This window comes from Colobus angolensis, unplaced genomic scaffold (assembly GCF_000951035.1).
Source record: "Colobus angolensis palliatus isolate OR3802 unplaced genomic scaffold, Cang.pa_1.0 Scaffold59, whole genome shotgun sequence".
Lineage (NCBI taxonomy): Eukaryota > Metazoa > Chordata > Mammalia > Primates > Cercopithecidae > Colobus > Colobus angolensis.
The window spans coordinates 6,653,792-6,680,804 of NW_012119487.1; the positions used below are offsets into that span (position 1 = coordinate 6,653,792).

The 27,013-nt window shown below is 35.3% G+C and overlaps 1 protein-coding gene across 2 annotated transcripts in view; it reads right to left on the reverse strand.

Moving 5' to 3' along the window:
• RFWD2 (ring finger and WD repeat domain 2, E3 ubiquitin protein ligase) overlaps positions 1-27,013 on the reverse strand; it is a 263,804-nt gene that overhangs the window by 161,361 nt on the left and 75,430 nt on the right. For both annotated transcript variants that reach the window (XM_011962376.1, XM_011962375.1), the window contains one exon: positions 10,509-10,566. In XM_011962376.1, coding sequence (XP_011817766.1) covers positions 10,509-10,566 — 58 coding nt within the window. The remainder of the gene's footprint in view (positions 1-10,508; positions 10,567-27,013) is intronic.

A 27,013-nucleotide genomic window follows, 5' to 3' on the forward strand; every position in this document is an offset into this window, starting at 1 on the left:
ACCTAACTGACTCCATCTTGCTTCCTCCAAGTTGTCCTTGTTCATTACTGGGCACAGGCTTAACTAACTTTGGGAGGAACTTACTTTATAGGTTTGTTGTCTTTTGTTTTGTTTTGTTTTGTTTTTTTGAGACGGAGTCTCGCTCTGCTGCCCAGGCTGGACTGCAGTGGCACGAGCTCAGCTCACTGCAGCCTCTGCCTTATGGATTCAAGTGATTCTCCTGCCTCAGCATCCTGAGTAGCTGAGATTACAGGCATACATCACCACACCCTGCTAATTTTTGTATTTTTTGTAGAGATGAGGTTTCTCCATGTTGGCCACGCTGGTCTTGAACTCTTGACCTCAGGTAATCCATCCACCTTGACCTCCCAAAGTGCTGGGATTACAGGTGTAAGCATTTCACCCAGCCAATTTACAGGTTGCAGTTTAAAACAAAGACCATAACAGCACTTTCCCAAAAACAAACCTCCTTCTTGCCGGCGACTAGACAACTAACACTGGCCACAAGATTAGAAATTATGGTTTAGAAGTTACGCAGCTGGAGGCTACAAGATTCTGACCTTCCCTAAACTGCTCTTAAGATCAGTGCTTGAGATACTTTGCAGACCCTGCTGCACTTGATGGATCAGCTGGCACTACTCAGATTGATTAACTGGCCCATCTGATCTTGTACCCCCTACCCAGAACTGGCCCAGTACAAGAGGACAACTTTAATTCCCTATGATATCATCTCCTATCTAACCAATCAGGCACTCCTGGCTCACTGGCTTCCCCCAACCCACCAAGTTGTCCTTAAAAATTCTTATCCCCAAATGCTCGGGGAGACCGATTAGAGTACCAGCACAGCTGGCTCTGGGTGAATTACACTTTATCACAATTCCTGTCTTGATAAATTGACTCTATCTAGGCAGTAGGCAAGGTGAATCCACTGAATGGTTACATGACTAGCTCAACATCAGAGACTCCAACCAAAAGCAGACCTTGGATCTCCTGGTACTCAGGTGCTTCAAACCCAAGCCAGTAGTGATTCTAAACGTGGTAACAAAGCAATTCCTGTGCAACCTAGCAGTGGAAGGACAAAGAATATTATGACTGAATTCTCTAGATCCCTTTCAATAAATACACTATTGCTGCTGGGCTGTATTGCCTGTAATCACACTGTTCCAGAAATATAAACTGTCTGATTCCTGGGAGTCCTTCAGTAATCAAACACAGTGATTAATATGCAACTAATGCTTATATATTATGGGTGTAAATATATAACAATATATATTAATACATACAAATACATATATTTCCTAGCTCTGTCCACTGAGAAAGCTTGCGAGCAATGATACTCCAAGAACAATGAGCGTACTTAAGATTTTTGGTTTTAAAATATATTTCTCCACTAAAAGAAAAGAGGTTTCTTGGATACAAGACTGATTCCAGGACTGGGGCAATGCCAGTATGGAATGAAGCTGGAACATTATTGTCTACGAAAGTACTTATAAAGAATGACAGAAATATGTCAAAAGGATACAGAAATCAGTCTGAAGGAGCTCCAACTAGCCAAATATAAGATGACTTGAGTTTCAAAATTAATAACAGGATATATATATTAATGACCCAGGATCCCACAATGATATAAACAAACAGAAGGACTAACTAATAAATGTGGAAGATATAAAAACTCAGAAAATCATCATTTGGACAACTAACATACCAATGATTATTATTATAAGATATAATAATGGAGGCTCAAAGGGAAGAATATGGTAACTTTACAGCAGTGAAATATGGCAGCCACCATCTTAATCAAGTGATCAAAGTTAACATCACCAGCACTGAGACACTGAGACAAATAGATATCATATGCCTCCAGATATGACAAACTAAGGATGACAAAATAGGACTACTATAGTATTCCTGATGAAAACAGATAATCTGAATCTTAGGCATAAAGAAACACAAGACAAATTCAAACTGAGGAACATCCTATAAAATAAATAACTTATACTCTTCAAAAATGTTGATGTCATAAACTGAAAAACTGTACCAATTTAGAGGAGATTAAAGAGACATGACAAATAAATGCAACAAGTCATTCAGAATGGTCCTGGACCAGAATTTTTTTTTCTATAAAGGACATTAGTGAATACATTGCTGAAATTTAAATTGTAAAAAATTTAAAATTAAAAATTTAAAGTTTTCTCAGATATATCAACATTAATTTTCTAATTTTGCTAATTGTTCTATGGTTATATAACAACTCTGAAGTAAAATCAATAGGCAATTACAAAAGTTCAGAAATATAACTCTATAAAGTTCATACATTTCTGGCTTCACTTACATTATATTGTTATTATATACATATATTATTATATACATATATATTATATTGTTATATATATGTATTATTTTTCCATTCAATTTCAACTACTAAATAGTATTTTTAAGAGCAGTAAAGTAATCCATCCTATAGTTGAGCACTATTTCTGCAACTACTATGGCTAGGTATGTTTATTTTTCCAGAATTTTCACACACATATGATTAATACCGGTATATAATCTTTACATAGTACTTAGAATCATTCCTTAAAATAAATTTCTTTGTGAATAATTAGCAAATCAAACTATTTTAGCATTGATCATATGTATATACTGCCAAATTATCTTCCTGGAAGACTATCAACTCAATTACCACTCTCCCTTCCTCCACCTACCCTTCCCCAATAGGCACATGCTCGAGCACATACACTCACTGCAAGTAAGAGTATTTCCCATTTTGGAACATTCCTTTGATTTTACCCATAACTATCAGATGATTTCTTTAGTACCCTGTATTATTCTATATTTTGCTATTATTTATTTGCAAAATTGAGTATTATTTCATGTAAGCTGAATGTGTGAATTTTTGTCTTTTAAAAATATTGATGTCCTGCACCATCTTCTTACCCTATTTGGAGCTTTTATTAAAAAGATAAAATTGGCCGGGCACGATGGCTCACGCCTGTAATCCCAGCACTTTGAGAGGCCAAGGCAGGCAGATCACGAGGACAAGAGATCGAGACCATCCTGTTCAACATGGTGAAATCCTGTCTCTACTAAAAATACAAAAATTAGCTGGGTGTGGTGGTGCGCACCTGTAGTCTCAGCTACTCAGGAGGCTGAGGCTGGAGAACTGCTTAAACCTGGGAAGTGAAGGCTGCAGTGAGCTGAGATCACGCCACTGCACTCCAGCCTGGAGACAGAGTGAGACTCCATCTCAAAAAAAAAAAAAAAAAATCAAAGCTTTTAATATTTTGAAGCAATTAAGCCATTTACTTGCCCTAATTATGACACCTTTCCCAATTTGGGTTTAAATTTTGTTTGTGGTGCTTTCTTATATGTAGGGTAGATTTCCTTCTTAATTTCTATAGTTTTATTGTTGTTTCAATTGTTGTTTAGCTGATCTAAACTCTTTCAGTAAGTGAAAACAAGCTAAATTTCCTTCAAAGAGTTTCCCATTTGTCCCAACACCATGCATTTAATCTCTCCTTTCACCACCACTGATCTACATGACCACCTTTATCACAGACTAAATAATTACTTTTAGGTAGATTTTAAATTTTTATTCTGCTTCTTTTGTTATAGCAGTCTTAGAGTACATTTTAATAGTTGATGAGGTAAATTCATCATTAACCTCTGAATAATTCATTCTACTAATGAAGTTTAACGTTAATTGGCCACATTCTACACACCCTTAAAAAAAACTACTGGGATTTATTTTAAATTGGAATCTAACTAAATTAGTAATTATGGTTACTGGTCTATCCAAATTGTTCTAAAATTGATCTGAACTATTTTTTAATATTTTATAATCTTTAAAATTACATTTCATTAAGAATGTGATTTTGATTAGTATGCATCAACACTGTCTTATTATAATGTACTCAGTATCATGATAATAGCTAATTTCAACTTATGTTGTATACAGGCTTTTTTTTGGTCTTTCTATATTTATCATCTAGTGATAATGTAGCCTCTTGGGTAAATAATAATCTCATTTATTTTTATTCTTATCTAAAAATGAAAGCATTCAAGACTATGAATGTTTAGTACAATTCTGACCACATTTCAGAAATTTCTGACAAACAATATTTCCACTAGCAGTATTTTTTGAATGCACTGATTTTTTAACACACAGGTACTCAGAGGAGTCTTCATTTACTCTTTTCTAGACTGTCTCTGTTTGTTTATTTGAGGCTGTAAGTCACACAATGCAGATGACACTATTTATCTTGTCTTAGATTCAATCAATTTTTTGAAATTCTCCAAGGATTACAATAAATAACATATATCCTTTGATGCAAAGTACGTATGGAGACAAGTACCTACTAAATCATGCTTAACTAATTTTACTCAAAAAATCTAAAGTCTTCTAATAGCCTAAGAAAGCCATACGTGAAATGTAGCCTGTTATGTTCTTTTACCTCATCTTCTATTTTTATCTCCCTTGTTCACTTCTCTCCAACTACACGACTTCTGAACTATGTAAGGCATTCTCCACCTCAGGGATTATTTACTTCTTGTTCTCTGCCTAGAAAGTTTTCCCAGGGACATTCATAGAAATATCTCTGCTTCCTCACATCCTGGTCATTCAGGAGTCATCTATACTTTTGCTGTAAGTATCTAACCAACTAGATTGGAAACTTCATTATAGCAGGGATTTCTATCTGTTTTTCTTTTGTCCAATGAGGTATCCTCAGAGCCTCGTAAATATCAGGTACGTTTAAAACAAAAAACAAAAAACAAAAAAACGACAACAACAACAAAACCCCCAAAACCTGCTGCTTGAATAAATGAGTATTTAAAAGCAAAGACTCTGAAGCCATAATGTCTGGGTTTAAATCTCAGCTCCCTCCTCTTACTAGCTATATTAACTGAGTCAACCTCTATAACTTCTCTGTGTTCCAGTTTCCTTTTCAATAAAAAATAATAATAGTATTTATCAGCAGGGTACAGAGGCTCACATCTGCAATCCCGGCACTTTGGGAGGCTGAGGCAGGCAGATCATGAGATCAAGAGATCGAGACCATCCTGGCCAACATGGTGAAACCCCGTCTCTATTAAAAATACAAAAATCAGCAGGGTGTGGTGGTGTGTGTATGTAGTCCCAGCTACTCAGGAGGCCGACGCAGGAGAATCACCTGAACCCGGGAGGTGGAGGAGGTTGCAGTAAGCCAAGATGGTGCCACTGCGCTCCAGCATGGGCAACAGAGCGAGACCTCGCCTCAAAAAATAAAAATAATAATAGTATTTATCTCAGAGTAGTTCTGAAAGTTAGTTAATACATATGAATAGTTCAAACACTGCCTATGAAAAGTAACTGCAAAATACATGCTACCTAATTATTATTATTATTTTTTGAGACGGAGTCTTGCTCTGTCGCCAGGCTGGAGTGCAATGGTGCAATCTCGGCTCAATACAACCACTACCTCCCGGGTTAAAGGAATTCTCCTGCCTCAGCCTCCCGAGTAGCTGGGACTACAGGCACGCACCACCATGCCCAGCTAATTTTTTGTATTTTTAGTAGAGACAGGGTATCACCATTTTGGCCTGGATGGTTTCGATCTCTTGACCTCGCAATCCGCCTGCCCTGGCCTCCCAAAGTGCTGGAATTACAGGTGTGAACCACCACGCCCAGCCCCTAATTATTTAATTTCTAACAGATTTTGCTTTACATAAATTCCAGTCTTTCGTGATACAAAATTTTACTACTTTTGGAAAATATACCTTTTATTTATGTGGAAAAACTGTCCTATTTTATTCATACTTTTGGAGTTATTTTAGTTTTACAGTATTCTTTAGTTTGCATTTGCCAGGCTTATACTCGACTACCCACTATTTCAATTGTTCTTGTGTCAATTTATTTTAGGTCTAGCTATTATTTGGAGCACAGCTAGAAATGAAGGGTAAGGCCTTCAGTGCAATGTATCATGTCAGCTCCATCTCAATACTAGTAGGGTTTCCTCCTCAAAAACTACCCAGTCCTCTAACAGATGCTAAGAATTCTCCTGGGTGACCTGTTATTTAATCCTTAAGCATGCATTTACCATGCATATAGTGACTCACAGATTAGGCAGCTCTTACTCCGTATTTTCTCTTTTAATCATCTACAAATTCTTCTAAGTTTTAGGTGTGAGGAGAGCAATACAGCAACAGGATTTCTTGCGGGAGGGGATGCGACGATATTAACACACTGTCTCAGAGTACTATCTCAAACCAAAAGTCTCCTTCACCACATAAAAGTAAGTGCTACTCCAAAATATTTCAAAAAAAAGATTGATTGTTTTTCTTTTTCCTCCAATTTCTTTTTAGAAAAGTTGCTATATCATGGTTGTACACATCTGTGGGGGGTACATGTATTATTTCGATAGACAAATACAATGTAATAATCAATTAGGGTAACTGGGATTTCTATCATCTCATTTATCATTTCTTGTGTTGGAAACACTGCAATTCTTCTCTTCTAGCTATTCTGAAATATACAATAAAGTATTAACTATAATTTCCCTACTGTATTATCAAATACTAGAACTCATTCACCCAAACTAACTATATTTTTGTACCCACTAAGCAACTTCTCTCCATCCCCACCCCCCATACCTTTCCCTTCTCTGCCTACTATCTCCATTCCATGCTCTGCCTCCATGAGATCCACTTTTTTTTTTTTTTTTTGCTCCCATTTAAGACTGACAATATGTGATGTTTGATTGTCTTTTGGTTCCTGGCTTACTTCACTTAATTTAATGATCTCCAGTTCCATCCATGTTGCTGCAAATTACAAGATTTCATTCTTTTTTATGGCTGAATAATATTCCAATATGTATATACACCACATTTTCTTTATCCTTTCATCTGTTGATGGACACCTAAAGGTCAATTCCAAATATTGACTATTGTAAATAGTGCTGCAATAAACATGGGAGTGCAGATATCTCTTCAACATACCGATTTCCTTTTTTTTGGATATATACCCAGCAATGGGGTTGCTGGAACATATGACAGTTCTATTTTTAGTTTTCTGAGGAACCTCCATACTCTTTTTCATAATGGCTGTACTACTTCACATTCTCAACAGTACAGGGGCATTCACTCTTTCTCCACGCCCTTTCTAACATTTGTTACTTCTATCTTTTTGATAATACCATTCTAACTGTGGTGAGACGGTATCTCATTGTGGTTTTGACTTTCACTTCCCTGATGGTTAATGATAAGCATTTTTTCATATACCTATTGACCACTTGTATATCTTCTTTCGAAAATGTCTATTTAGAGTTTCTGTCAATTTTTAAATTGGATTTTTTTTGCAGTCAAATTGTTTGATTCCATTATATATTCTGGTTATTAATCCCTTGTCAGATGGGATCTGCAAACATTTTCTCACATTCTGAAGGTTGTATTCAGAGTCAATTTCTACTGTTTTCTAGCTCATAGGATTTGCTAGAATTTCCAAAACAATGTTAATATAAAAGGTAACTGTGGAAACCTCTTCTTGTTCCCCTATATAGAGTTTGGTCTACGTCCTCCAGCCAAAAACCAATTAAAAAAACACCTGTAGTTAAACAAGTTTTATTTATTGCTAGTTGCAATAAATATGAATAAGTGAGAGATGGCTCAGTAAGGCACTTGTTAAATAATTTGTGGGAGGGTTCAAGAAAGTGGGGCTTCACTGTGGATTAGATACTGTCAAACGGGAATGATTCTATAATTCAGTAACTTACGTAATGACAAATCTTATCTAGGAGCACAGAAGCCTACAGGAAAGCTACAGTTTTAACTGGTAAAGAAGCAGAAATCACTCACATTGGTCAGGGTATGTTTGTTTTTTTTTTTTCTTTCTATAGTTTGCACAGTGACTTTGTTTTTTAAATGTGGCTAGACAACTTTATGGAGTGCTCTTGCTTTTTGTTTCGCTTCATCAGTCAGAGACAGTAGCCTTGTCTGATGTTGATGTTCTGTGAAATTATGTTCAAAAGGAGAACATAAATGGCTAGTTATAAATGCTAAGCCAGTTTCCAGATACAGGGACTGCTATTCTCTCTCAAGTTCCTATGGTATATTTCAATTTAAGGCTTTAAATTTTCTCCTAATGTATTCCATTATGTCTTATAAAAATAATTGAATCTGGTATTTTCATGGCTGTTCAGAAACAGACACAAACCAATCTACAAACTCAGTATAAAAAAACAATAGGCCAAATGTATGCATTGTACATGAACATAATACAGGATGATGTACAGAGTAGTCACGTAAACTAATCATAAAAGTAACAAGGTAGTCATCCAAGTTTGGAGACAAGTAAAACAGAAGTGATATAATCCAAAAGGATTTACTGTTCACTTAGATAAAAATAGGTATACTATTTTTTTAAATAAAGTGAATATACAAATAAATGTTCATTAAAAATACCTCACTGTTTTTTGTTTTACTATAAAGGATATTAGGGTAATTCTTTTTTTGGGGGGGTGGGATGGGGTGGCGGGGAGACAGGGTCTGACTCTGTCACCCAGGCTGGAGTATACTGGCGTGATCTCAGCTCACTGTAACCATGGCCTCCTGGGTTCAAGGTATCCTCCCACCTTAGCCTCCTGAGTAGCTGAAACCACAAGCACATGCCACCATACCCAACTAATTTTTTTTATTTTTTGTAGAGGTGGGGTCTCACCATGTTGCCCAGGCAATATTAGGGTAATTCTTAAAATCTGAAAATCTAGAATTTAGAAATAATATTGTATCGATATTAACTGCCTGAATTTTAAAGTTATATTGTGATTACATAAGACAATATCCTTGTTCCTAAGGAAATATATGCTGAAGTATTTAAGGGTAAAGAAACATGTGTGTGTACCTTACTCAAACAATCCAGAAAAGAAATTGTATGTATGTATGTAAAAGAAAGGCTGAATGAGAATGATAAAACTAATGTGATAAATGTTAAGTGTTTAGATAATCTGGATGCAAACTATAAAGGAATTCTTTGTAGTATTTTTGTAATTTTTCTCTAAGTCAAAACTTATTTCAATATAAAAAGTTTAAAAACGCAGCCAGGAGCAGTGGCTCATTACTGGAATCCCAGGACTCTGGGAGGCCGAGGTGGGCAGATCACCTGAGATCAGGAGTTCGAGACCCGCCTGGCCAACATGGTGAAACCCCCCCCTCTACTAAAAATACAAAAATTAGCCGGATGCAGTGGTGCACGCCTGTAGTCCCAGCCACTCGGGAGGCTGAGGCTGGAGAATCGCTTGAACCCAGAAGGCAGAGGTTGTAGTGAGCCAAAATCATGCCACTGCACTCCAGCCTGGGTGACAGAGCGAGACTCCATCTCAAAAATAAAAATTAAAAATGCCTGGGCGCACTGGCTCATGCCTGTAATCCCAGCACTTGGAGAGGTCAAGAAGGGAGGATCACAAGGTCAAGAGATGGAGACCATCCTGGCCAACATGGTGAAACTCCGTCTCTACTAAAATTACAAAAAATCAGCTGGGTGTGGTGGCACGTGCCTGTAGTCCCAGCTACTCGGGAGGCTGAAGCAGGAAAATCGCCTGAACCCGGGAGGTGGAGGATGCAGTGAGCCGAGATGGTGCCACTGCACTCCAGCCTGGAGACAGAGTGAGACTCTGTCTCAAAAATATAAAATAAAATATAAAAATAAAAAGTTAAAAAAAGCGTATTAGGCCTCAAAAATAAGCTTGACAGATATCAGTATCTCTAAGTCAAAGATGAAGAGAGTAAAGTTCAAAATAATCATACAGCTAATTAAAAGAGGTAAAGCTGATATCTATTTTACTCAAGACTATAGTCTTTATTCCATGGAAAAGGTTTAAGTTTCAACATAGTGAAGCATAATTCAATGACAGATTTATAATTTTCATATCTCTAAGATAAACTATGTCCTGATTATGCATTTTTTTTTTCCTAAAGTATTTCCTTCCTCTCAGGTTCTGAAATTAACAGTAAGTGTTAAAAAACTGCCAGGGATAGTGGCTTACACCCGCAATCCTACCACTCTGGGAGGGTGAGGCAGACAGATCACTTGAGTCCAGGAGTTTGAGACCAGTCTGGACAACATGGTGAAACCCCATCTCTACAATAAGTACAAAAATTAGCTGGGCATGGTGGTGCACTCCCACAGACCCAGTTACTTGAGAGGCTGAGGTAGGAGGATTGCTTGAGCCTAGGAGGTCGAGGCTACAGCATTCCAGCCTGCGTGACAGAGTGTCTCAAAAAAACAAAAACAAAGCAAAACCCTTTAGATTTGTTCCATCACAATTTGGTGAAGAAAATAAACTTAAGTTATCATTGAAAAAGCAAATATTAATATTTGATTCTGCCATTATGCATAAGCGCTATTCAAGTGCTAATCAACACCACTGCATTCAAAATGGTGGTCTTTGTGACAGGACACTTTAGTAAACTAATCTATGACTTTATAACTCAGACAATTATACTTGTGGTATCATTAAAACAAAGATATCGTTTACCTGAGAACTGCCACTGAAACCTGGAGGTTGGCTGTATTCTGTGGAATCAATAATACTACTGCAAAATGAAGAGAGAAAAATGTGATTTCAGTATTTACGTAATTTTAACAACTGAAAAACTAAATCTAAAGTATATCAAACATAAGCCCAGTATTTCTAATTTCTAAGCAAAGAAAACATTTATTGCCAATCATTAAACATCAAATAGACAACCCACGACATATTAGCAAATATTTAAGCAATTTACCACTTCAACTCAACACCTCAAACATACAAACCAAGAAATAATGTCAACAGGGGATAATCACAAGGCAGGTGTCTATATAGATTTACTTGTTTATATTTCATTTTCAGATAGGTTAATCAGGTTTGGGGAACTTTAAGGAAAAGAAAATTTACACTATTGGGAAAAGAGCACAAGCATGCAATCAAAATCTATGGTTAACAGACCCTGCTATGTCATTAAAAAGCTATGTGTTCTTGGATAGTTACCTTATAATCAATCACTCAAGATTCCTCATCTATAAAAACGAGGTCATGAAGGCTAGCTATTTATATATTATCTCGAGTCCCTCCCAGCTTCAAAATACTATAATCAAACCTCATGTGAAAAACAAAACTATCAAAATAATAAAATAAATGGTAAAATAATAATAATCTTGCCTTTGTAACCCAAAATCAATATGCTAGCTTCCTCTGCTCTGGTCAAACATAATATGCTTTCTCCATTGGTTCTTTTTATTTGATTATATCCTCTATACATTCTATCTAACCCTTAAAAAAATCCAGAAGCGTAGACTATCTTTTACTTCCTCTATCTTGGCATTTCTATCTTACCATTTCATCATTCCTATCTCCCTCCCATCTTTAAATAAGCCTTACATAAAAAACTATCAACAACTGAAAACCACATGACATATATACCAACTGTATACATTACGATTTACTTTTTGTAAATTCTTTCTCTCTATTTCTACTATAAACATGCTTAGTACAGGCATGGTCACTCATGCCTGTTATCTCAGCACTTTGGGCGGCAAAGGCGGGCAGATCACCTGAGGTCAGGTGTTCAAGACCAGCCTGACCAACATGGTGAAACCCTATCTCTACTAAAAATAAAAAAATTAGCTGGGTGTGGTGGCACGCTCTTGTAATCCCAGCTACTTGGGAGGCTGAGGCAGTAGAATCACTTGAACTTGGGAGATGGAGATTCCAGTGAGCTGAGATCACACCACTGCACTCCAGCCTGGGTGACAGGGTGAGACTCTGTCTCAAAAAACAAAAAACAACAACAACAACAAAATTACATTCTTTCTACCCTATAAAATTTAAGAAATTGAGATTACTAATTAGAATGGTTCTATATGCAAATATACAAGATGATTAATTACTTAGTACTGAAAGAACCTCAAAGGTTAAAAGCATGGGAGGTACTCTTAGAAGAACACAGTTTGGATTTTACCCATAGAAGTGAACAGCCTGACTCTGGGCAAGAGGTTAATCTTACTTGAGCTCTAGCTTCTCCATCTACTAAATGATGAAGACACATCAGAGAAGTTTGAGATTTAAGTAAGATAATACAGCCGGGCGCAGTGGCTCACGCCTGTAATCCCAGCACTTTGGGAGGCCGAGGCGGGTGGATCACGAGCTCAGGAGATCGAGACCATCCTGGCTAACACGGTGAAACCCCGTCTCTACTAAAAATACAAAAAACTAGCCAGGTGAGGTGGCGGCGTCTGTAGTCCCAGCTACTTGGAGGCTGAGGCAGGAGAATGGCGTGAACCCGGGAGGCGGAGCTTGCAGCGAGCTGAGATCGTGCCACTGCACTCCAGCCTGGGCGACAGAGCGAGACTCCGTCTCACAAAAAAAAAATAAATAAATAAAAATAAAAAATAAAAAATAAATAAATAAATAAATAAGATAATGCATGTAAAGTTCACAGTATGATGCCAAAATACGGTAAATATTCAATAAATTTTAGTTTCTTTTATTAACAAGATTAGTAACATAAAACTTCACATTTTCAAAAATAAATCATACGAATCTGCCTACACAGAAGTCTTCTTTTTTTAAAGGCATAGTTAATGGGTACAAACACACAATTACATGAAAGAAGTAAGTTCTAAGGTTTGACAGCAGACTAAGGTGACTACAGTTAACAACAATATATTGTATATTTCAAAACAGCTAGAAGAGGCCAGGCACGGTGGCTCATACTTATAATCCTAGCACTTTGGGAGGCCAAGGTGGGAGGGTCACTGGAGCCCAGGAGTTCAAGACCAGCTCAGAAAACATAGTGAGACCCCGTTTTCTACATATAATTAACTGTGTGTGGTGGTGCAAGCCTGGGGTTCCAGCTACTCAGGAGGGTGAGGTGGGAAGATCACTTAATCTCAAATGGTCAAGGCTACAATGAGCTGTGATCGCATCGCTGCATTCCAGTCTGGGCAAGAGAGGCCCCGTCTCCAAAAAAAAAAAACAAAAAAAACCAAAAAAACCCAAACCCAAAACCAAAACCAAAATAGCCAGAAGAAATGATAAATGCTCAAGGTGATGGGATAACTCCCAAATACTGTGACTTGATCGTTACACATTCTATGCATGTAAAAAATATCACAAGTATCCCCACAGACATGTACAAAATACTATGTATCAACGAAAAAATAAAGTTAGATGAGCGACAAAAAATATAGCACATTAAAAAAAAAAACAAACCTTAATTGTGTTAACAGTTCCTATAGCAAAACTGAATTACAAAAGAGCCTTTAAAGAACTTAACCATATGAAGAATTCAAATGTTCTTGTCATGAGTTTATTTAGATAAATTGTAACCATTGCTTGCCTTTCCTATAGAGTCACACACTGGTATGACAAGACTGCATGCTATTTTCAGTTTACTCCATCCAGAGACTAATAGGACTGAAAGTGAGGTAATGCAATGCATTAAAAATCTCTGTTCTTCCTACTAATGAAACTCAACCCCCAGCGTTTGTATAACATTACTAAAATCGTGTAGCTGCATATTTAGAGGCCTATAGAACAGAACATTTCCAGCTATACATTTTTACAGATTTATGATTCAGAATTTTGTGACTGTAAGCCAAAAAAATGAATACTGATATCTCAGTGTATACAGTGATACAATTCTACATTTCATATATGTTAAAAAATACTCATCAGTTTATTGCAGATAAAACTAAGCATTAAAAATAGTATCTTATTAATGATTACAGAATATGAAACTTATTTGCTAGTAGTTCTTAATGTAATTCACTAAGAAAAAGATATAATACAGACTGCAACAGAAAAATTTGAATAATAAAATCCATTAATTCTGCTATATATCATACATTCATACATTCATACACACACACACACACACACACACACACACAGACGCACACACACAGAAAAGAATACAGCCGGGCACGGTGGCTCACGCCCATAATCTCAGCACTTTGGGAGGCCGAGGTGGGTGGATCACAAGGTCAGGAGATTGAGACCATCCTCGCTAACATGGTGAAACCCCGTCTCTACTAAAAAAAACAAAAAATTAGCCAGGCGTGGTAGCGAGCGCCTGTAGTCCCAGCTACTCGGGAGGCTGAAGCAGGAGAATGGCATGAACCCGGGAGGTGGAGCCTACAGTGAGCAGAGATCATACCACTGCACCCCAGCCTGGGCAACAGAGCAAGACTCCATTTCAAAAAAAAAAATATATATATTAGAAAGCACTCACAGGGCTGGGTCCCTCTTGACTCTGGTGCTATAGTACTACTTAACTCTTGATTCATCCGCAGTCACTAGATGGCAATAACAATATCAATAGTACCAATTACTGAGGGTTTACTATGCACTAACCTAAATAAACTTCACAGCTCTAATGTAGATAATACTATTATCATTCTCATTTCTCAAGTGAGAAAACTCGAGCACTGACAGATTATATATTTGGCTCAAGATAACAACACTGGGAAACAGCAATGTTATTATTCAAACCCAAGCAGTCAAGTTCCAGAGTCCAGAAGAACCACCATGTTATATAAACTACCTAGGCACTTTATGTTCTCTAACTGAAGAACAGGAAAATCCTGGATAAGTCCCCAATTCATAGACATATTTTAAAGAGAAAAATGAAAAACAGTAACCTATAAATATAAGACAGAATCATGTATTTTTCAAATAAATGTCAATAAAATTATAAAAGTTATACTAGCTTAAGAAACCGCGGCAGGTGGATCATCTGAGTCAGGAGTTCAAGACCAGCCTGGCCAACATGGTGAAACCCCAACTCTACAAAAATACAAAAAATGAGCCGGGCGTGATGGAAAGTGCGTGTAACCCCAGCTATCAGAGAGGCTGAGGCAGGAGAATCTCTTGAACCTGGGAGGAGAAGGTTGCAGTGAGCCAAGATAACACCATTGCACTCTAGCCTCGGTGCTGGGTAACAGAGCAAGACTCCACTTCCAAAACAAAACAAAACAAAACAAAACAACAAAAAACACTTAATAAAGACATCAAAAGACGTCAAGGAAAAAAATTTTCAGGGTAGTGAGTAAAACTGATATAGGAGTAATACGCTTTAATCAAAAGATAATAAAACCGTTCCTAATCTTCTTGCTGGTAACAATGAGAAGCTTTGCTAAAATAAGTAAAAACAATGTAGCTGTTAATTTGAGGTATTAAAGAAATTCAGTTATGCAAGTAGATGTCATATAACTATTTTCACCTACATTATTTTCCTTCAAAAGCAAAAACATATTTCCTAACTAGAAGGTAAAATTATGAAGTCAATTTCACATATGAGGTATAGTATAATGAAGAGGTAACCAAGAGAAAACAATGGTTCACTCTTGGAAAAATAACGGGCATATTGATTTTAGACTAGCCTTTTATATTGAAAAAGAATGGTTTAAATTTAAATTATTAGTAGATATATTAGCTAATTAAATTATAATGAGAAATTTTAAATCAATGAGCAAAAATAAAGCACACTGAGATCGTTTTAGGATAAACGTAGACAATAAATATGGAATTACGAATAAAGGAATCAAAGAGAGTCCAAAATGCCACATACTCACATAAAATTAGACTATTATCATTGATTTTTTTTGCTATAAATGTAAAAGAGAGAAAAAAAAGTCTACATTTAAATAAATCAAATGGAGCTACAAATAAAACTCGTTCCTTTCCAGTGTTCTACATATAGTTACTGAACCAGTTTCTCCAAAAGAAAACACTAAGAAGTAACCTGAAAATACTAAATTTTAAATAATTTAATATTTTTAATTTAATTTTAAATTAATAGTAAATCCCATTTATTGAGCAACCAAAATTGTTGTGGCCCCAATTTTGCAGAGACCTCCAGCGATACTAAAAATCATTCTTCGTATTTTTTCTTGTTTTACTCCATATACCCTTTAACATTTGACACAAGTAGTCAAATATATCACCCAAAATCTATGCGACTAATCTGTCAACAACAATAATGGCAGCAGCTAACATTTATTGAGTTCTTACTATGTACCAGACATTATTTTCATGTCTTTAAATGTCATTTGTTTATGATCTCACTCTGTCACCCCAGGCTGGAGTGCAATGACACAATTCCACAGCTGGAATACTACTTTGACAGTTGCAACATACAAATGCAGTTCTCCTCTAGGACAGTATTTCTAAAACAGATTTCCTGATTTTGATGCAAAATCCAACTGCAAATTAAAATGAAATCTTCTCTCATTGCCTGTTTGGAAACAGACAATACTAAACTCTTCTCATGGTATCTGAATTTCAAGGACACAAATTTTGTATAAATAAATATTGGTGATGACAATGGCTTTTTAAGCAATAAATAGATTTTTCGCAATATAGTTTGGCCTTAAAAAAAAAAAGTTTGGGCTCAAAAAGATTATATAAGACCTAAAATTCAAAACTCTGAAAATCAAATGCTTGTTTGCAACCTATTTAAAGGTCAAAATAAAAAACTTGGTCTGAACACATCTGACATCATGTTTCAATGTTGAAATACTAATGTGCTTGATTATGGGAAAGTCCCTCTTATTCTTCCATCAGCATTATATGATACATGGCATACGTACTCTGTTACCTTTTCTAAAATCGGTAAGGGCAGGAAAGGAATATGACTATACTCTGATCCAAAAGATTTCCAAAAACATTTTGGGAACTTACATATCATACAAATTTAGGTTTACTTAAGGAATGCAAGGTTAGAACAACAACAAAAGTACTAGGGATAGAGTACTTATCTATGATTTCTACAGAAGACATAGGGGCAATTTATTCTTCAAACAACAGAAGCTATCAGTGTTTTAGAACTCCAGAAAAAAATTTACACAGCACCCTCTTGTCTTTTAATTAGTATATGGTTACAAAGAGTCACAGTTACATAATGCATACGGGGACTATAGAACCTAATATTTATACTGCCTTTTAAAATGTTTAATACATAATAATTCTGAAACTGAAAAAGGAAAGCAAAAGAGCAGCTCATTTAAAAGTTTTCTTTGTAAGAGGAGTTTCCTTAGAAAGAAACTTACTGCTAGCAGATATAAAAAGCAAGCAGGAAGGAAAATTTCTAAAAGATGGAACAGGTCTGAGTCTATTGCTTTATTACTTTTGGAAGTAAACTACTTCGGTTGGTAGAATGCAAAAATAGACAAAAATAAGCTCAAAGGAATAAGACCAACAAGACTGATCTGCCTCCAACAAAATGAGCGAAAGTTTCAGTTCATTACACAAAGTGGTGTATTTGACTAGTTTGTATTCTATTACTACTTTCCAACAAGTTGGAGTAGATTACAATTTATTTGTAATTCACACAGTAGAAATTTTAAATTATCAGGTGATATAGTTGATACAATCTACCAGGGTTCTTTTAAAAAAAGAACCTGCTTACAAAAAAAAAAAAAAAAGAACTATCTGAAATAACATCAGAATTATTCCAGAAATAAGTAGAAGCAGCATTCCAAAAACAATTAACTAAAAATTCAAAGATTGGGGGATGTGGTGAATGGGAAAAATATGATGGGACTTCGATAGGAGAGAGAGCATGAGCAGCAGACATGGTAAATGGTACCAGCACATGAAATTTTACATTTGTATACAGCTGTCCTTATACGTAAGCAAAGTTGTGCAGCTTTGGTTTCCTTAGGTACCCCCACGTCTGATCTCCTAGAATCAAAGTACATCTATAATAATTAAAGGGGTAAAAGTTTCCTATGTGACTCTAAATGACTCTAACCCGAAAGGACAAAAAGCCATAAACATGAGGCTTTGATCACAGCATACAAATGGAATTAACAGGGAATGGTTGGTATATACCAATAATTTGTTTCCTTTACAGAGACTTGATTTTAACTTTTCTGGCCCTCTCAAGCCCAGAAACTTTACCTGAGGTGTTTCAAAGACATTATAGAAGAATGTGTAACTTTACAGAATAGAGTAAAATAATTAAAAATCTTTACCCCCATCCTGCACAAAACATGAAATATGTAGTTATAAAATGTTTGTGTTGAATATTTGAACTTTCTCTTATAAAAAGGAAAATAAGCATATCAGATTTAAGGATTTATTTAAGCACATGTAAGTAACACAGGCTTATCATCAATTACTAAATCAATCTTCCCATATTTTCTAAAGTAGCATCTCTGCCACGCCCCAACCCCAGGCCTGCATTTGAACCTGAGATCTACCTCAAACCTAATCAATCAGATTTTTAAAATCTGCATTTCAAATAGGAGTCTTGGTTGATACTCATGAACACTGCAATTTGGCTTCTTCACACCTCAGATTTCAGAATCTAAACGAACTTTTAACATCTTCGTCAAGCAGTGATTTTAGATCTTTTTAATTTTTTTTAAATTTTTAATGTTTCTGGGTACACAGCAGGTGTATATACTTACAAGGTACATGAGATATTTTGGAACAGGCATGTAACATGTAATATCACAACATGGAGAATGGGGATATCCATCCCCTCAAGCATTTATCCTTTGTGTTACAAACAATCCAATTATACTTTTATATTTAAGTGTACAATTAAATTATTATTGACTATAGTTGCCCTGTTGTGCTATCGAATACTAGACCTTATTCCTTCTAATTAATTTTTTTTTTAATCTATTAAACTTTCCCACCTCCCCAGCCCCGTACTACCCTTTCCCAGCTTCTGGTAACCATCTTTCTATTCTCTATCTTCATGAGTTCAATTGATTTTTAGATCCCACAAATAACTGAAAACATGTGTTGTTTATCTTTCTGTGCCTAGCTTATTTCACTTAACATAATAACCTACATTTCTATCCATGTTGTTGCAAATAACAGAATCTCATTCTTTTTTACAGCTGAATAGTATTCCATTGAGTATGTGTACCACATTTTCTCAATTCATTCATCTGTTGATGGGCACATAGGTTACTTCCAAATCTTGGCTATTGTGAACAGTGCTGCAACAAACGTGGGAACGCAGATAACTCTTTCATATATGGGTTTCCTTTCTTTTGGATATATACCCAGCAGTGGGATTGTCAGGTAATATACTACTATTTTTAATTTCTTGAGGAACCTCCAAACTGTTCTCCATAGTGGTTGTACTAATTTACATTCCCACCAGCAAAGACAAGGGTTCCTTTTCCTCCACATCTTCACTAGCATTTGTTACTGCCTAACTTTTGGATAAAAGCCATTTTAACTGGGGTGAGATGATATCACATTGTAGTTGTGATTTGCGTTTCTGATGATCAATGAGGTTGAACACTTCTATATACACTGGTTTGCCATTTTTTTCTTCTTTTGAGAAGTGTCTATTCAAATCTTTTACTCATTTTTAAATGACTATTACATTTTTTTCCCTATAGAACTGTCTAAGCTCCTTGTATATTCTGGTTATTAATCTCTTGTCAGATAAGTAGCTTGCAAATATTTTCTCCCATTCTGTGGGCTATCTCTTCACTTCGTTGATTGTTTCCTTTGCTGTGCAGAAGCTTTTTAACTTGATATGGTCCCGTTTGTTCATTTTTGCTTTGGTTGCCTGTGATTGTGGGGTATTACTCAAAAATTTTTTGCCCAGAGTTTCCACAATGTTTTCTTGTAGTAGTTTCATAGTTTGAGGCCTTTAAGTCTTTAATCCATTTTGATTTGATCTTTGCATATGATGAGAGTAGGAATCAAGTTTCATTCTTCTGCACATAAATATCCAGTTTTCCCAGCACCATTTATTAAAGAGAATGTCTTTTCCCCAATGTATGTTCTTAACACCTTTGTCAAAAACAAGTTCGCTATAGGTGTGTAAATTTGTCTCGGGGTCCTCTATTTCTATTCTGTTCCATTGGCATGTGTCTGTTTTTATGCAATGCTGTTTTGGTTACTATAGCTATACAGTATAATTTAAAATCAGGTAATATGATTCCTCTATTTTTATTCTTCTTGCTCAGGACAGCTTTGGCTCTTCTGGGTCTTTTGTGATTCCATATAAATTTTAGGATTTTTTTTCGATTTCTGTGAAGAATATCATTGGTGTTTTGATAGTGATTGCAATGCATCTGTAGATTGCTTGGGTAGTATGGACATTTTAACAATATTGATTCTTCCAATCCATTAACATGGCATATCTTTCCAGTTACTTGTGTCTTCTTCAATTTCTTTCATCAGTGCTTTATAGTTTTCATTATAGACACCTTTCACTTCTTTGGTTAATTCCTAAGTACTTAGTTTTATTTGTGGCTTTATAAATAAGAATATCTTTTTATTCTTTTTCACATTGTTCACTGCTGGCATATAAACATGCTACTGATTTTTTGTATGTTGACTTTGTATCCTGCAACTTTACTGAATCTGTATCATTTCGTTCTAATAGTTTTTTGGTGGAGTCTATAGATTTTTCCAAATATATGATCATATCATCTGCAAACAGGGATAATTTGACTTCTTCCTTTCCAATCTGGATGCCCTTTATTTCTTTCTCTTATCTGACTGCTCTAGCTAGGACTTCCAGTACCATGTTGAGTAACAATGGTCAAAGTGGGCATCCTTGTTGAGTTCCAGATCTAAGAGGAAAGGTTTCACTTTTTCACCATTTAGTACGACTAGCTATAGGTCTGTCACATATGGCTTTTATTACGTTGAAGTGTGTTCCTTTTATAAACAGTCTATCAAAGGTTTTTATCATGAAGGAATGTTGAACTTCATCAACATCACTTTTTTTTTCCTTTTCTTTTTTTTGAGACGGAGTCTCGCTCTGTCACCAGGCTGGAGTGCGGTGGCACAATCTCGGCTCACTGCAACCTCTGCCTCCTGGGTTCAAGCAATTTCTCCTGCCTTAGCCTCCTGAGTAGCTGGGACTACAGGTGTGCACCACCACACCCAGCTTTTTGTATTTTTAGTAGAGACAGGGTTTCACCATGCTGGCCAGGATGGTCTTGATCTCTTGACCTCATGATCCACCCGCCTTGGCCTCCCAAAGTGCTGGGATTACAGGTGTGAGCCACCACGCCTGGCATCAACATCACTTTTTAAGTATCAACTGAAATGATCATATGATTTTTATCCTTCATTCTGTTGATGATTTTAGTTCTTAACAAGAACTCAAGGATATTTTATAGAAATCCTGAAATGCCTACCAATTAATCATAATTACTACAGTTTTTGAGTTAAACAGTTTGATGATTATAAATTATTGGAATCAAAAAGTCTATTTACACCAAATTTTAAAGAGAATAATCAATTCAGCCACATATCTTATTTTTCCTCCTAAGAATATGTAACCATGAGAACAGGGTTCTAGGGTCTGTCATATTCATCAATATATCCCAGTGCCTAACAGTGTTTTTACATTTTTATTTTTAGTTTACATAATAATTGTGAATATTTATGAGGTATAAAATATTGTGATCCCTGCATACATTGTGAAATGATCAGAGTATAGCATATCCACCACCTCAAATATTTGTGAGAACATTTAAAATCCTCTCTTTTGCTATTCTAAAATACACAATTCACTATCATTAACTATAACCACCTTGTCGCACAACAGAACACCAGAACTGATTCTTTCTAACTATAACTTCGTACTCACTGACCAACTTCTCCCCTCTCCCCATCCACTTCTAATCTCTGTTAACCACCATACTATGCTCTACTTCTGTGAGTTCAACTTTTCTAGATTCCACATGTAAGCAAGATCATATAGTATTTGTCTTTCTGTGCCTGTCTTATTTCACTTAACATAATGTCATCTAGGTTCATTTGTGTTGGTGCAAATGACAGAACTTCCTGGGTTTTCTTTAAGGTGCAATAGTATTCGTGTGTGTGTGTGTGTGTGTGTGTGTGTATGTATGTATACACACATACAACATATGTTTTAAATCCATTCATCCATTTACATAAATACTTACATTGTTTGCATGGCTACTGTGAATAATGGGACAAAGAAGATGGGATTTTTTTCATAGTGATTTTATTTCCTTTGAGAATATTCCCAGTAACGGGATTGCAGGATCGTATTTTTATTTTTAGTTCTATTTTTAGTTTTTTGAGGAACCTCCATAATGTCTTCCAAAGTAGTTGTACTAATTATAATACCACCAACAGTGTATAACAGCTCCCTTTTCTCCACATCCTCATCAACATTTGTTTCATCTTTCTGATAATGGCCAATCTAAGAAATGTGAGGTGATGTGCATTAATTTGCATTTCTCCAATGATTAGAGATGTTCAGCATTTTTTCCATATATCTGTTGGCCATTTCTATGGTTTCTTTTGAGAAATACCTGTTCAAGTACTTTACTCATTTTAAAAATAGGTTGTTTCATAGAATATTTGTATATTTCGTTCCTTGTATATTTTGCATGTTAGCACGTAATCCAATATATGATTTACAAATATTTTCTCTCAATAATTGGGTTCTAACACAGTGTTTTATACATGCCTGGTACACCGCAAATACTGGTTGAATGACTGAAAATAAATTCTTCAACTATTCTAAAGAAAATTACAGTTTTAAGAAACGTTTTCAGAACTTACTGAATTTGTATTACCTATCAATTTTAATAAGAAATTACAGGTGTACGAAGAGTATCCCCTACGTTATTGCCATGGAAGTTTGTTTCCTCTGTTTTGTGTTTGTTTTTGTTTTAGTTCACAATCAAGATTCCTTAAGATTCTTCAATTATTTTACTGACTTTGGCATCAAGTTCAATTCCTTGGCACAGTTTAGGGTCAGAATTAAGTCAAGTAACCCTTAGTACTCACAAGAATAAAACAATCAAATGGTTTTACTACTCTCACATAAAGGTAAGCTTCATTAAAATACAGCAAAACATCATGTATGTTCAAAACTCTCCAATGCAAGTGTAGTTGAAATTTCTTAAAAATCCATCTATAATCACCTAACCTTGAAGATTTGAGAAAAAGTATTAGCCTGTGTACAGATAATTTCCTGTATTGTCATAAGCTTCCCTTTAAGGATTAGTTCAACTTGATCATAAAAACATTTCATTTCCTGCATTAAGAAAAAAACTTATCAAATAAAGTTGTTGAACCAATAACAGTTGTCAAAAAGTACTAAGAACTTAAGCATTAACATGTGAAGTGGTAGATGACAATGTCAGGGGTAATAATCCAGCCAAAGACTCACTATGCAAAAATAGGGAAGATGGCTCACTTTTCATCTACTAAAGACTCATCCCTGTCCTCCATACCCATCCCAAGCATATATTCTTTCAATGACCAGAGATTAGTATAATTGCACAGAGTGACAAGAGTAAACTAGAGGAATTTCTTAATGTAGTCCAGAAGCTATTACGCAATATTGTTTCTTAAGTATCATTAATGTATTCAAATTATAAAATATATGAATTCACAAGGTATTAGATCACTACCCTACATACATATTTTTAATGTTAAATATTCCTAGCCTCCATAAAATGACTCCTTGCTTTTTCCTATTATCCCTATACTTTGATTCATCTGGAACTTTGTCAAAATTATAGAAACACAAATAAAAGGTATGCTTCAAAAATGTTTGATAGAGTAAATAAAATCAAAAGTGTCTTATATAAGTCTTACCTACATATTTTATTCATAAATCTCCTCCTTCCTCTAGCACAGGAAATAGGCAATTCAGAATTTAAACTAATGCATACCTGCATGACAATTTTTTAAAAAATGAATTAAACTTTCAATCAATAGCAATTTCTTATCAGTAAAAGCATTTTAAAGATAAGAGACTATAGATCAAAAAATTTTATTTAGTACTTGTATTTTGTACTACATTTACATACTATCTTAGAAAAACAAGACTTATTATGCAAATTTAACTCCAGCAACTACCTGGATCTTATAAAGCATACCCAGCTGAAGGAGATAGAGAAGCTTCAACTAATACAACATTTTTCAAACTAAGTTCTCTGATGTTCTGAACACACAGAAGAGACTAATAACTCACCATTCCAAAACTGCTTAAAGACAAAGAATAAAGCAATTATGAGATAATTATTTCTAAGAGAGAAATCACATCAATAAGATACATTCAGAAATTTAAAAGCAAAGTTACTGCAATGGCTTTGACGAGGATTTAAAATCTAATAATTGTACGCCAATGTTCCTCATCACACCAGATCTACAGCTAACCACAAGAGGGTAATACTAGGTTTATACTAAGCTAATGGCTTCATAGGCTTGATAATAAGTTACTCAGCAGTGCTTTCTATTCAATTACACAGAATATTAAACTAAATAAGATTTAAAGAGCCTAACATCCACATTTGTCAGTCCATGTAGAGTCCACCCAGTTTACGCTCTCAAAAATTCAGAGATAATCAAGCCTAGTCTAAGTATGTTTTAATCTAAAAAAAATCAGCACTGTCCTATTTGCCAGGAAGAGAACCTAACAAAAATGTTTTGCCGTATTATTTAAATAAAGTCTGAGCTAAAAAGTTAAAAAATGTCTAAAACATTAATAATACTCTAGAAGGGCAATTAGGATATATATCCTCACAATCACCTTCCTATACAAAAGAACCAATTCCACTTCGCAATAGGTAAAAGAGACTATGCTTGCCTACCAATCTCTAATTTACTCATTATTTGACACACACAACTATGCAACAATAAAATGTAAACTATGGTTTATATTGAGAATTGTGAAGACTTTCTTCCTTAGAATTTAAAACAGATTAAAAAGGTTCTAAGTATAGCAGTCATAGGTTTGAGTGATTATATGGAAGGTTTGAAATGGATGAAAGCTTAAAAGGTTAAAAAATTCAACTGATTTTTATTTTTATTTTTTAAATACCTCACCTCAATGAAGCATAACTGATAGCTTTTATAGTAAGATTAAAATAATTAATTTACTTATTAAGTATACTAAATGTCATGCTTCAGTAAATTCACAAACTGAAAATTAAATGACATTCTAGGTTAGGTATATATTTACTCAAAACCTTATATTTAAGTCCCTATTATATATAAATACATAAAAATGTGGAAGTATAAGAAAAAAACAATATTCACAGAATTACAGTACAGCATGGAAAACATGTATTTTTTCCAAAGTAACACATACTATAGAAACAGGATCAAAATAAGTAGAAATCTTTACAAAACAAGTGGTTAATTCTATCTCCTGCTTCCTTTCCCTTCCCTTAAGTTTTTAGGGAAAGGGCATCTGAAAAAAGAATAGAAAGACCTCACCCTAGGTTTGGGGTCTTTGGGGATAGTTACCTACAAAGAACTCAATCAAATTTACAAGAAAAAAAAAACAATTCCATCAAAAAGTGGGCAAAGGATATGAACAGACATTTCTCAAAAGATGACATGCATACAGCCAACAGACACATGAAAAAATGCTCATCATCACTGGCCATCAGAGAAATGCAAATCAAAACCACAATGAGATACCATCTCATACCAGTTAGAATGGCAATCATTAAAAAGTCAGGAAACAACAGGTGCTGGAGAGGATGTGGAGAAATAGGAACACTTTTACACTGTTGGGGGGATTGTAAACTAGTTCAACCATTATGAAAAACAGTGTGGCGATTTCTCAAGGATCTAGAACTAGAAGTACCATATGACCCAGCCATCCCATTACTGGGTATATACCCAAAGGATTATAAATCATGCTGCTATAAAGAAACATGCACAAGTATGTTCACTGCGGCACTATTCACAATAGCAAAGACTTGGAATCAACCCAAATGTCCATCAGTGACAGACTGGATTAAGAAAATATGGCACATATACACCACGGAATACTACGCAGTCATAAAAAAAGGATGAGTTCGTGTCCTCAGTAGGGACATGGATGCAGCTGGAAACCATCATTCTCAGCAAACTATCGCAAGAACAGAAAACCAAACACCGCATGTTCTCACTCATAGGTGGGAACTGAACAATGAGATCACTTGGACTCGGGAAGGGGAACATCACACACCAGGGCGTATTACGGGGAGCGGGGAGGGATGGCATTGGGAGTTATACCTGATGTAAATGACGAGTTGATGGGTGCTGACGAGTTGATGGGTGCAGCACACCAACATGGCACAAGTATACATATGTAACAAACCTGCACATTATGCACATGTACCCTAGAACTTAAAGTATAATAATAAAAACAAAAAATAAATAAAATAAAAAATAAAAAGAAAGCCCTCACCCTAGGTTTCAGGTCTTTGGGGATAGTTACTTAACAGTTGAATCCAGGAGAAGTTTCTAGGCAAAAGGAACAGTATAAGCAAGATACTCTAACATTCTGCTTTGAGAGTTACATACAATTTTAAAGCACAAAAACAGTAGGCTGGGGCTAGGTAATTACGGAGGGTCATGCAAAGAGATGGATCTAAACCAACGTACATGATAGGCAGCTACTGAAAAATTTTAAGCAGGAAAGAAACATCATATTTCTGACAATAACACATAAGAGGATAGGTTAAAAGATTATTGCTAGATTAGGTGATGCTAAGGATCTAAACAAGGCAGAAGCAGTAAAACAGGATATGACAATTATAGCTAATCAAAGTAGGTAGAATATAAAGTTCTGTGGGGGACTGGGAAAGGGACAGAATACCATTATCTGGCTTCTGCTTTTCTTTTTTCATTTAAATACATAATCTAAACATAAACCCAGAATCTATGTAAAGGATTCAGTGACCTGACATATAATAAAGATAATCATTACAGAAAACTAACGAATCTAGGAAAGAAGTTTGTAAAGTAAGCCTGTTTAAAAGAGAGATCAAAACTTTTTAGTGAGGAATAAGAACAAAAATTGTCTGGCATTTAAATAATAAAGCTAATAATTCTGAAAGAAAAATGATGAGTAAAATTGCAACTACATGCTGCTGCTTAAAGAAAAATCAAATATTAATAGTATTATAAAAGATAATATTCATGTCAGCATGTCTGATTTCAAATCGTAATCTTAAGGATCATTTTCACTCAAGAGTATTTAAGGGCTACATCATTTTTCCCAAGTGCCTCTCTGAAACCTT